The sequence below is a fragment of the Aphelocoma coerulescens genome, chromosome 4, assembly GCF_041296385.1.
Source record: "Aphelocoma coerulescens isolate FSJ_1873_10779 chromosome 4, UR_Acoe_1.0, whole genome shotgun sequence".
NCBI classification, from domain to species: domain Eukaryota; kingdom Metazoa; phylum Chordata; class Aves; order Passeriformes; family Corvidae; genus Aphelocoma; species Aphelocoma coerulescens.
The window spans coordinates 43,335,822-43,348,732 of NC_091017.1; the positions used below are offsets into that span (position 1 = coordinate 43,335,822).

Genomic DNA, 12,911 nt, shown 5'->3' on the forward strand with positions numbered 1-12,911 from the left:
TTTATTTTATATTGTATTATCATGAATTTCAAGTTTGACTTCCTTAATGTTTGTTTCACTCTAAAACTTATGATATCATCAACATTAAATGGAATTATGATCACTCTTTAAAAAAATTTCTCTTAAGACTCTTGTAATTATTCAAAGCTCCCTTTTACACACTTAGATTATGAAAAAAAATATAGGAAAATATGGCACAGGCAATAGGAGTCCTAAACACTTCTAACAGAGTTTGCTCCTCATTGCTGAAAAAGTCAGTGTTCAGAACTTAAATACCTCCTAAGTACTTCTCTACGTAAAGCCTTGCAATTATATCTTTTTCCTTAGTATCTTAGTACAGGACAATAATTCTGTCACCTGCGTTCATCTATTACCTCCTATTTCAGCTATCTATAGACTCCTTACACATAAACTGATATGTAAAGTTTACTCCTCCCCCTCCTGTCATTCCCTGGTTCCCCATAGTAAACCATTAACCTTCAGTATCCAGTTACCTTTTGACAGGACAGCAAAAGTCAGGGTAAGTCAAGCCTTAAACACTTGCATAAAACAAATAGGGCAGATAAACAAGAAATGGTATTTTAGATCAGCTGATAAGAGAGCAGAAAGAATGAAAATAGCCTCAGTAGCCTTGTGTTAACCCATGCAAGACAATAAACTGCCACTAACAAAAGCATGCATTTACATTACATCTAGGAGAAAAAAACCCACAAAAATCAGTTTTATAGCTATACCATCATAAACTGGGTCAGCTCAGCATATTTCAGTACCCGGTTTCTGAAATGGCTGCTATACTAACCTTGGCTGGTCAGAATACCCCAGCTAGATTTCCGTTTTGCAGGACACTCCCCTATACTTTCTAGGCGTCTTTTGGGGAGATTCTGGCTCCTCTGAGCAGCAGTGTTTGTTGTCATGATCTGTTTCTCGAGGAAAGCCTGTTTGTCATTGGTGCAGGTACTCTGGTCTGACGAACATCCACAAATGGATTTCTACTACCTTTTTTCTTTTTTCCTTTCGGTTTTTCACAAAGGATCTTGCTGTACCTACTGTAGAATGGCTACAACACTGAAATCCATTCAGTTACATTTACTAGCTTGGACTAGTGACTACAGAGTGGGGGAAGGGAGGGACTGCTCCAGCATTTTCTATTTTTAAAACAGAGAAAGAATCAGCTTAGCTACAGCATGAGTCTTAACTATTTACACGATTTAAATGGAAAGAAGGTGTTAATTTTTTAATCATTTAGCACACAAAAAGAAACAGATTCTTAAAGCATAAGTATTCAAATACTTTGCTGCTTGAATACCAAGCAGCTTAAAACAGAAAACCAAATTATTCTATCAGAATGGAAATTCTTTTAAGAATAGTAACAACAATTATTACTGCATCAGGTTTTACTCATATGTAATGTGCAGTTAAGACTGATTTTAGAATTCAGGAGAATCCATGGAACTGTGAAGTACTCCTGGTTACCTGTGGTTTGTTTCTTGGTTTTTTTTTAAATAGGGGGCAAGTTATCCTATAAATGTCAACAGAAACTAAGTCCTGAAAAAAAGCATGTTTTGACTAAAAAATAATGGTTATTTTGAAAGTCTGATCCCATTATGAAAGTAAGACTGTAGTCTAGTCAGAAGAAGCACAAGTCAATATTTTTAAAAAAATAATAACAAAACCAACCAAATAGTGCCAGAATTTTTTGTTCTTTACCATGTATCAGGCTGATACTATACAAAAGATATCTGCAGAGAGAAGAAATCCAGGATAAAATTCCATCATGGTTAAAGACAGTGATTTCTCTGTAATAATAGGATGTTAAAAGGCTGCCTTTATGTCCCTGGCATTTCTTTCTAGTATTTCCTCATTATGCTCTTCTACAGATATAAAACTAGCCACTTGTAAATTTTTAACAAGCAAATCAACATTACTGAGTTTCACTAATACTACTTTTTTTAGGTACCTGACAAAATTTAATTCCTAAAATTCTGAAATAATACTCAGATATTTAATGAAACTTTCTATATCCCTCTTGGTTTTCTTTAAGAGAAAATCAGAGGCAAGATTATAGTTAGATAGGGTGAAGGGAAGAAAAAGGAGCAGCTGCAAATTTCACCTTGAAATTACTGCACATAAGAACTGCTGTACTTGGAATAGTGCTACACCCTTTACAGAACAGGAGCAGGTGGGCTACTGCTCTTCCCATGAGACAGAACAAAACAGCACTCTCACAGACATTAGGCTGCTTTCAGACAACTCTCTTCCTCAGGTTTTATCTAGCTGAATGAATCAGAATATCTCCAAGACTCAAATAAACTCTTCAACGTATCCAGCAATCAAACTCTGCATGTAAATCTGAAACAGAGCTTTCACAAAAGGGCTCATTATAAATGGGACATTATAAATGTATCACTTTAATACTAGAATTATGTGTTACTTTTTAGTGCTTTCTTCCAAGTAAATAAATACTGGAAGAGGAATTAACAGGCAAGTGTACTAGGGATATGTACACACGTGCCTGTGCCGGAAAATACCAGCATTATTCTCCTGCCAGAAATAAGCACTGACAGTTTTTGTACTTGCCATGGCTCTGAGGCTCATCTCAGTTAAAAATTTCCATTTGGAATGGAATTCCAGGACTCTCAGGAGAAGGTGGTGAGGATCAAGATCAAGCAAAGCATCTGGAACTGCAGAGCAGGAATTGACACTGGTCTGGCAAGAAAAAAACCTACATTTTTTTGTAGGAGTTTCGTGGGTGAGGTTGTCAGCTGAGAAGGAATCTGTGTCTTTCTACAGGAGTGGTACAAACCTGGAAGTACTTCATACATATGCTTTCCACATTTATTCCAGCCTCCATTCTCTAAACCAGCAGGTACACAGACAGCTGCCATGGCTCCAAGAGGCAGACCCCCACAGGAGTCAGCATCACCTGCTCTCTTGTCCAGACAACTGCACAGGAAGCAATGAGCTACCAATGCAGTTAGACCACTCCCAAAATCCTCCACCTTCAAAGCATGGCTTATAGGAAAAGTATCTTTATTCCGTAGAGATATTCCATAGATGCTTGCCACTCATTGAGTTACTTTGAATACTCCAGAGGACATTTGTAAAATACACGTTTTTGTGCTTTAAAGAAAGCAAAGCTTTGCCAGTTCAGGACTCTAGAAGGAACTTTTCACTAAATTCTGCTAGACCCAACCATTTATCCTCCAGGAAAAACCCATTAAAAAGTCCTATTAAAACAGTTCATAAATACAAATTTAAAAAAAACCAACAAAAAACCAAAAGGTAAAACATCATCAGAAGTCATCTGAAATGATGTTAAAAATATACTTGAGATGAAGGAATGAACATGATTAAAACCATAGAGTAAGGCTGAAGTTTGTGCTATTGCACTTCCACCTCTGACATGGAATTGCTTAATGAAAGTGAGATCCTTCTCATGCCAACCATCTATGCCCTGGGCTACATTAGCTACAAAATAAAAATCAGTGTCCTTCAACTTCATTAGGCAATAAAACTTCTAACCCTCGAAAGTACAGAACTACCCAGGCTTAGTCCTGAGAGTCTGCTCCTCAGATTTTTTTTCTATAGAAGACACTCAAGCACTTAGAAAATCTGCCCAAAAACCTATAACAGAAGTCTAAGTAGGTGTCCAAGCACATAAAAAATACAGTTGACCATTACTTTTCCTGACTTGGCAAACAAGCAATTAGGGGCAGCATTTAGATTATAGTTACTCATGGAAGCAATGCAGTTACCTTCAAAAAAGCAGCCAGGGGAAGGGCCAGACACTACAGTCTGAGAGCAAGGAAACTAGAGGACTTTACTGATGAGTTTGGCATTCTGACCTAATTTAGCATACAAGCTTTAAACAAAGCACTATGTTACATTTCATTAATAATTAGTTCTGTTCAAATTTATAACCCAGAGGAAGAAGTGTTAAAGAAAGCTTTCCAAATCTTTTTATTCCAGATTTTTGTCCAAAGAAATGTCAGTACAGTTTCAACACTTCCATGCCAGCACATAGCTCTGAGTTCAAAGGGGCAGCAGCCCTTAACAGGTGGGAATGAAAATAGAAGTACATTTTTGTTCCTCCCTTTCAGCAGGGAACTCATTCTGTTTTCAAGACTGTTTTTAAGGCAACAGAGATGCAACTGTGGTAGCACACAAAAAATGTGTTAATAAAAGCAACAATACCCAAAACCCCCTTGACCTTTCAACACATGATGCAGTCCAATGCAATACAGTCCAAACTACTATAACAATAATTTGTCTTAGGAAAATTTGGACAAAATTGGACCATTTTCAAATGTCATAGATGAGTATTTTGTGTGCAGCCCTCTCAAACCAGCAAACTGATGACCCACCTTGCTTCCCAAACTGTTCTGTACTTTCAGGTTACTCTGTTTTTATGACCAGGATTAGTATGGGGCCCCAGTGACTGCATGGAACCTGCCACACTAAATTCTGGAACAGGACTAGAAACTGAGTCTTCCTGCTCATGTGATCCACACCCTGCAACCATGAAGCTGAAATGACAGACAGGCTCCCTGTGGCTCAGTGCCAGTACCCCAGGAGTAGCCTGTCATTTGACATAGCCAGAAATGAACCAGAAGAGTTCTTGAACATTCCTTCCTGTAGGAGATGCCAAGATGAAGCAAATTTTAGAAGAATTGCTGAGCTGTGGTTACTGGCAAAAACAGAATCATACAAGGCCACAGTGGTGCCACTGTTACATCCTGTAGTGCCAGCTCAATGCCAAGGAACTTAAATGCATCATAAATGTACAGGGATAAAGCCCTAAGAGCAGAACAGAGAAAGGCCTGGAATAACTTTTCATTTGTTTGTTAAAAATAGTCTTGTATCAAGCCATACTTCATGGCAAGTATGGTGGTGATCTAAGTCATTAGCAGGCAACCAGAAGCTTAGGCATTATCCAGGTGTCACCAACCAGCCCTCTTGACAAATACCAGCAGATATGTAGATAATACTTTAATGGTCACTAGTTACTTAAGCATAAAATGACATTTCTTTACACCATTTTAAGCACTAAAAAAGTCTATTACATACTCTTAATACAATCTCATCACTGTTTCTTAGATGGAAATCCAAATTAGTAGTAGTAGTAGTATTTGATAATGATGGTGGTGATGATGATGTTAGCAACAGCATGGTTGGATGGCAAGTAATTTTCCTACCTCTTCCCCTGAGATTTCTACAGCTGTTACACCTTGTATCCTTGAATGCTGGGAACAATAACTTAAGGTTAAAAAATATTTAAACTTCTGTTATGACAAAGGCTTTGTCTCAGGCCTCCCAGAAGTCAAATACGGAACAATGATACATTTATCACATTTCTTGGCTTGTGGATTTGCAACGTGTAACTGCCAGACTCTTCATGCAGACAGGCAGCAGTAACATAGATTATTTGCTAATATGTAAACTAAACAAAATCACAGAAGTCATGTGGCTGAACCTACGCAAATCAGTCACCAAGCAGGCCTGAGCTTCAGATATTAACAGAAAGACACAGGCATGAAACCAGTAGTCAGCATAGGATTGGAAAAGGGCACCCCAGAGAGACTCTTCAGCCAATTACAGTGAAAGAACAGCCATAAAGAGATCGTATCTGTTGCCAGAAAGACTCCAGACATGGCAGAGAGCAAGATCCACTAGTGCAACAGATGCAGCATGCCACAAAGGATTTATGGCCAACCAGCCAGCATGGCTGCAGTCATGAGCAGAGCTCAGTACTTAGGCACGCAATGCAATTCCCCCCAAGCCATCATCATCTAACTGGCAGCAGTTCACTCGCTGTTTGCCTGCACTGCGAAAGTTTAAGAACATCCCCTACAAGAGTGGAATGTGAATAGCAAAACCCTGGCCATAAGAATCCTGTGGCTGAAGGAAGGAACATCAGCTTCAGGGAGCTATGCTATTTTGGTCTTCCCCTGTTGCCATATGCCCCACCAGGGCAAAAAAGACCAGTGCAGGTGGTACAACTGAGCTTGCCCCAAGCCAATACTGCAGTTTTCTACATACTTGCTTTAGCACCAGTTCTCTTTAAAGCCTTTTAGAGATTCTGCTCCAGGACTGCCTTTCAGTCTTATTGCTATGCACCTTTAAAACCCCAGGTTATAAGCTATATCAGAGTTCATAATATTCATTTTGTACTTGTATTACTTCATAAGCTTATTATTAATTTAACACAGAAAAATGGAGAAATCAATTGATGCAGGTTATTTCCATGTGAGTTTACAGTGTACAATCCAAGCAAGTGTATGGGACCTAGGTCAGTGACAAGTTAAGGTCCATCTTCAGGAAGAAATACATTTCAAGGAAGCACACCATTTCCAGGAGGAAACCAACCAAAATATGCAGCTGGTGGACCTCAAGGAGGTCCTGCCAAACACAGAAGAGTAAAAAACCCCCACAAACAAATCCACATGTAGGCTATATCAGATTCTTTCAGGGAGGCAAGCATGCAAACATGCTCCAGCATGTATATTCACTAGAAGTTTCTGTAGCCTCAGAAATTTTCTTTAAGATGAGGGATGTAAAAAATGTAAAATTTGAATTAAAAGTAACATGCTTGCCAACAGGTGTTCTTGCTTTTTGTTGCTGCAAATAAGTCAGAGCTCTGGCCATGGCGATTTAGCTGTATCATATATCTCTGAGCAAAACCTCTTTAAGCTAGAATACGTACTTCAGAAAAGAATGGTTCTGAGATTTGTCTGATATGTGGTGTCATTTTCTTCCTTCAAAGCAAGTATCTTATTGGCTTTATTTTGAAGTATGACTCTTCTCTGGCAGTCATTTTTCAAAACAGGCAAAGTTATTTGGCATACAAGAGAAAGTGATGAGCTCCATCAAAAAAGCCCCCCCTTCTAAACTTCCAAAAAAGAATATTCACACTACCTTAAGCATTTTTACACCATTAGCTTACGTGCTGCAAATGAAAATCAAATGCTAAATGTGGTGCCTTACACCAAGTGGTATGGTGAATAGGTATGCCATACAGTATTCCTATCATTGCTAAATGAATCTCTATTGTATCCAGGAAACTAGGAGAGGTCTTGGGTGGCTTTTATTAATAGAACTGTGATCTCTATGGAATGCAAGTTGAGAAAATGCCTCATGCCTATCTTCCCTACCTAACAACTGTTGCTGAGTGGCATTATCAATTGCAACTTGTTAGGATAAAATAAATATGAAAACTTTGTTCTAATCATTCACTACAGTTCAAAACATGATCAAGCCTTCCAAACAGTGGATCTCTGGCAGTGAACCACAGCATTATTGCCTATTTATGAGCTGTATTTTAAGGACTAGTTTCTAGGGACTACCCAAGTAGTGTACAAGAAGAAAAGGAAACAGAAAACTTCATAGTATTTACCAGTTTCTGGAAGAAGATGAAGACTCCAGTTCTGAACTACCACAATCCTGTCGATGGCTTAATTTAGCCTAACTAGGAGCAGCTAGGCTACTGAGCTTTCCTACCATGACTGACCAAGGCAGATACAGCAAAGATGGGTAGCTTAGAATTTGCTACAGTCATTCAAGAGTACACTTTTTTAAGCTTAGAAGAAACCAGGGCATATTCACCTCTCCTGCTCTGCAAAACCAGTATGTATTTTAAGAAGGATACTATAAACACAATTTCTGCTTTCAAGTAACTTTCACTCACACAGTTATTCATAAAGTGAAAGTTTATACAAATTTTTGTGAAGAGAATCGACATCATTAAAAAATAGGATATTTAAGACAAATCATTTTACATTCTCAGAACTGCTTAGCTTGCCTATCAGGCCCCAGGTATCTGTATATGTACATGAATAGCTCTTTGTTGTTTATGCTACGTTAACCTCTGCAAATTTATTTTTTTCATAAGAAAGTTCCTCTCTACCACTTCCTGCTTGCAGCTAAATATATTTTGACAATTACTGAGTAACACATTTACTTTTGATAAAACACACACTTTTTTTCCTTATAAAGAGGTTTATGAGTGGGAACTATGCTTCTTTCTATAAAGTTATCTGTAGTAACAAAGTATAGACTCTTCTATACAAACTGAGATCTTACCAGTATTTGTTGGCAGAGTTTATATCTTACAGACCCAAAACATCTGATAATGTATTAACTCTTTAGATTTGATACATAAACTTTGAAACCACCTCATACCACAGCACCACTACCTCATCCTAGAGCAACTGAATTATAGAACTCATCTGAAGCTCCATCCAACCCAGTGCTCATACACACAGAGCACTTTCATGATATGACCAGTTAGTTGGTATAGCAGGAAGAGTCTAAAAGTTGCTTTTGACCCTCCAGTGTTTATCCAGCAACAGCTGTACAAAAGGCTGAGTTATTAGCTCTTCACAGATCTGGAAATACCATGAGAAGAAATGCTACTGTGCAGATCACTGTCATTACACATAGTCTGCTAAGGAGCTAAATATACCCAAAGTTAATTTTCAAGTTAGTTTATTCTTGTATATCAGTTTGTAGGGCACAGAATTTTAAAATGGAACAAACATATACTTGCTATGACTCTATTCATTAAGAAAGCAATTAATAAAATGTTGACCTTTGCAAAATTTCAAATGCAATGAATATGTAAATGTTCACTTCACCACAATAAATAAAGAAACACTAGGCACAACAACCTATTTACAACACAGCTCTAGTCCCTGATTACAAGGCACTTGGCTCCAAACAACGAATGAGTCCCTTTCAAATCAATGGGGCAAGTGTATATGAGTAAGTGTTTACAAAATTGGCGCCAAAGTTAAAAATAACCCAGCAAATGGGACCTTTATAATAGAATGGATCCCCTTTTCATTTAATTTTTTATGGTAGTAATACCACTGACTTCATTATAAAAAAGAAAGAGTTCAACTCTAATAGCTTATTATGACACAGATCTTCAATTCACTTTAAGCAATTGTAAAACACTGCAGAATTCTGTCCTGCATTTGGTGCTATTCAGGCTTTTAACACTGTGAACAATAGAATAATGTATTTATTTTTATGCAAGCAGTAGATGATACTAATCTGTAGATGCTACAGCTGCTCAGAGGGAAACAATTCAAAACAGGCAAGTAAAATGGAGAAATTGTCTGATACCAAGACAGCATGAAGTTAGCTGAAGGCCAGTACAAAGGACTGAGAGAGGAAAAAGCAAATGCACAGGACAGTGACTTTGTTTTAACATGAGGTTTACAGGCTACAGATTCTCTCCATAATACTTTACTGCTGAGGGGGCAGCATCATTCCAGGAGGTATTACAGAGGGTACCATATACATGGCACATGACACAAGTGTTCCCCCTAATAGTTCCCCTGGTTACACTAATAAAGTCTCAGCTGGAGCATTCAGTTTAACATGGGAAATTAGACATCAGTAAAGATGTCTGTAAACTATGTATGAACTGGCACAAGTGCAAAGGAGAGCAACTGCAAGAACTCCAACTGCTAGAAAATTAAGACTTAGGAGGACAGACTAAGTTAAATCCTTTTTATATTATTCTAGAAAAGAAAAAAAAACAGTAGAAGCAGGAAATGCATGATAATAGTCTTTGAATCGATTAGTTCTCATATGGAGAGAGAAACAACCATATTTCATGTATTTAGTTTGCAGAAATAAAGATTTAGGTCAGTCTTGGGGGAAGTGGGAAGCAGTCTAGTGATGGGAACAGTAAAAACTGCAATTGGTTGCATAAGGATGCTGCAGAAATCACTATTACTAAGCATTTTAAAAACAGGTTAGCCAAACATTTGACAGATAACTCATGTATATTTGATCCTAGACCATTCAATTTACCTCTGAAGGTACCTTTCACTTATACACAAGAAAAATTTTACTCAGACATCATTTCCACAAGAAAATTAATGTGACTTATAATTAGTAGAGCTTTTATATGCACTTTTTTGCTCTTAGCTGATGCTGAACACTGGTCTAGTTCCTATATTTCAATGCCACATAAACAGTATAATAATTTGTAATTAATTATTGTGACGCTATCCAGCTGTTCACATACACTTGAGATCCAAAGGATAGATGTAGATTGCTGACTATTGAAACTGAAGAGAAAGTATTCCCAAAAAATTAAGAAACAAAGTATGACCCATTTCACTACTGACATGCAGCAACAAGACCACACAAGGCAGATGACACAGGTCTCCTTATATTTAATAAAAAGAACAAGTGACAAAGCAAGTCAGCCTTGAAATGTATGATCCCCAGGCCTCAGTTCCTGAACTGACCTCTATCCCTTCAGTTTGACAAAAGGAGTTCCACCAAAACCTACTGCTCAGTACCTGAAACACCCTCAATTATACAGACTTCATAAAAGAAAGGCTTATTTTAATTCAAGGGGTCAATTTAGCAAGTATGAAATAATGCCTGTGCCTAGTAGCCCATTATTTCCAAAGGTTCTTTTTTCTTCAAAATTATAGCACTCTGTCCTAGCCAAGCCATTATAATAGAAATAAATAATTTTTTGTTATTAAAAGCAAACCTAAAATACCAGTGCTAACAGAATTTTGAGAGTATGTAATCAGGTTAAAACTAGAAAATGAAAAGAAACATTTCCTCTAATTTGAATTACTTATTGAAACGCTATAAACTTCAGTTAGCTAATGACAGATGTTGGGCTAATTTTCTGTTTTGGTGGTTCTGTGTGTTGTTTCTTTTCTGCCAAGGTTTTCGGCTACTTGAGAAAAAAGAATGGATAACTAATTAGAAGGATACTCAGTATTTATTTTTATAATGTAATGTTTCAAGCTGTTTCATGCTTCATGTTACTTTTTGTACATCTTTTAGACCTTACTTTTAACAGGATATTTTGTTACATGGTATTATATAAACACCATGGAGGCATCCCTGTATTTCCCCAACACCAACAAACCAAATCCCACAATACCGTGTGAGTTCAGACACTAGCATGCCTCCTTCTACAGACATCAAACTAAAGTACAGAAAATATAAGATTAAATAATAATTTTGAGAAGAATTATTTGCATCCCAAAGGAAAAGCATTGCTGCAGTTATTCACAGAAAATGGATGAAAAGCAGATTATGTAACACTAGCTGAACATGAGCTTACAACTGTTTCAAATCTAGAACCAAACACTGCAAGCTGGACAGTGAAAAATGAAGACACACTGATGTTGAACTGTAAAAAGTGCAATTCAAGCACAAAATAGTTGCATGAACTATTTTCTTTTAATAAACCAAGCAGAAAACTAGAAACTCTACCATATGCTTGATTCTTTAAATCAATAAACACCTCTGCTATCTGACCAAAACAGTAACCTGCAAGAGTGATAGATTTTAATCTTTTGCATAGGCCAGCTACTAGAATGCTTAACAATACATTTATTTAGGTGTAATAGATGAGACTTTTGACAAATTACTGAATTACAGACTCCTGGGTTCAGCAACAGGTAACACTGTAGACACTATTTTACTCTCCACCCTGATGTATGTTATTCGTTTCCCTGCAGTTCTTCCCAAGTCTCTTTGCTTCTTTGCCAGGCTTGTGTGTCAGTCTTCCTAAAATGAGCTGCCTTAAAGCTGGCCAGCAGTTTCTGGCAAAAATTCCAGATTTCAAGTAAGGCCTTCCCCATTCTCTGCAAGTATTCCTGCCTGTACTCTTCCTATCCTACTGCAGTGAATATATACATACATACACACGTTCTCCCACCCGTATATATCTGCACATACACTCACACACAAACACACACATGCACAGCAGTTCATATGGTGTTATTAACACGTTCAGATGTAAAAACCCTGGGTTTCAGAGATTGTGCAGAAAACACATGATATAAACCCATCTCAAGCAAATCTTCTGCAAAGTAAGCTAATTCCTGCTTTAGGATTTAAGCCTCTCTTTCTGGTTTGCAAATTTTAACAGCCTTACACAAAATGCCTAGCTTTAGTCCCAACATATAAGACTGAAACAATCTTTTGAGTTTGAAACTGTTTCTGGCTCATTTCTATAGTTTCTCACTTTACGTTTAACTTGGGCTACTTCTTCACATTTGTGGTACTTAGGGATGAGTAGTAAAGGCAGTAAGAGGCAAGACAAGTCTTCCTGTTCCACTGCCTAACTCAATTTGATGTCATCCCAGAATACAAGGAACAACAATAAAGAAAAGTGAGGTAGCAGGAATCCCAAGCTGAGCAAAATCATGGTCCAGTCACATACCAGCACACCACAATTTAGAAGAAAGAGTGTTCTGTAATGCAAAAGGAAGAATGGAATGAAAATGGTACCTCACTACAGATGAGCTTGGGGCAACAGTTCTGCTGAAGTTCTGCTTGCATGAACAGAAAAAGTAATTTTCACAAGAGCTTTCAACCAAGTAAAATCTGAAGGGTTTCCACAGAGATGCCCAAAACCTAGCCCTGATAAAGGGTTACTAAGGTTCCTGGTATGTACCAAGAGACAATTTATTCAAAGTACAGGAGGACTATATCTTCTCAAATAAATTACTGTAAGAAAATTTTACCTTAATCAAGAAATAATTTTCAGAAATATTTGGACTAGTTTCATTAGAGTGGTGAAAAATAATATTCTGATATTTCATATTCCAAACATGGAAAATTTCAACTATGCATGGTAAGCTGGGAGTTTACCATTAGGAGCTATTGGGAAAATAGTCCCAGATTGGGAAGTATTCAGCAACCTTATTTACATACAGCCATCCCAAATATAGGCCTCTCTCCTAACAGAACACTGGCTATGATACTTCAGTTTTATTCTGAACTTAATGTTAATCTAAAAATTAAAAAATAAATTTAAAAAAACAAACAAAAAAAGCAAACCAAAAAAGTCACATAATCTAACAACACTCCCACAGATAATTTTTGTTATACAAAACACAGCAACAACTACAGAAACA

At 37.3% G+C, this 12,911-nt stretch overlaps 1 protein-coding gene across 5 annotated transcripts in view; it reads right to left on the reverse strand.

Moving 5' to 3' along the window:
* ASB5 (ankyrin repeat and SOCS box containing 5) overlaps positions 1–12,911 on the reverse strand; it is a 40,506-nt gene that overhangs the window by 15,058 nt on the left and 12,537 nt on the right. Inside the window, exon 1 of one of the 5 annotated variants that reach the window (XM_069013759.1) lies at positions 800–930. The exons of the other annotated variants lie outside the window; for them this stretch is intronic. Within the exon in view, the coding sequence (XP_068869860.1) occupies positions 800–914 (115 nt within the window). The 5' untranslated portion in view covers positions 915–930. Of the gene's footprint in view, positions 1–799; positions 931–12,911 lie in introns of those variants that run through there. 5 annotated transcript variants of the gene reach the window in all.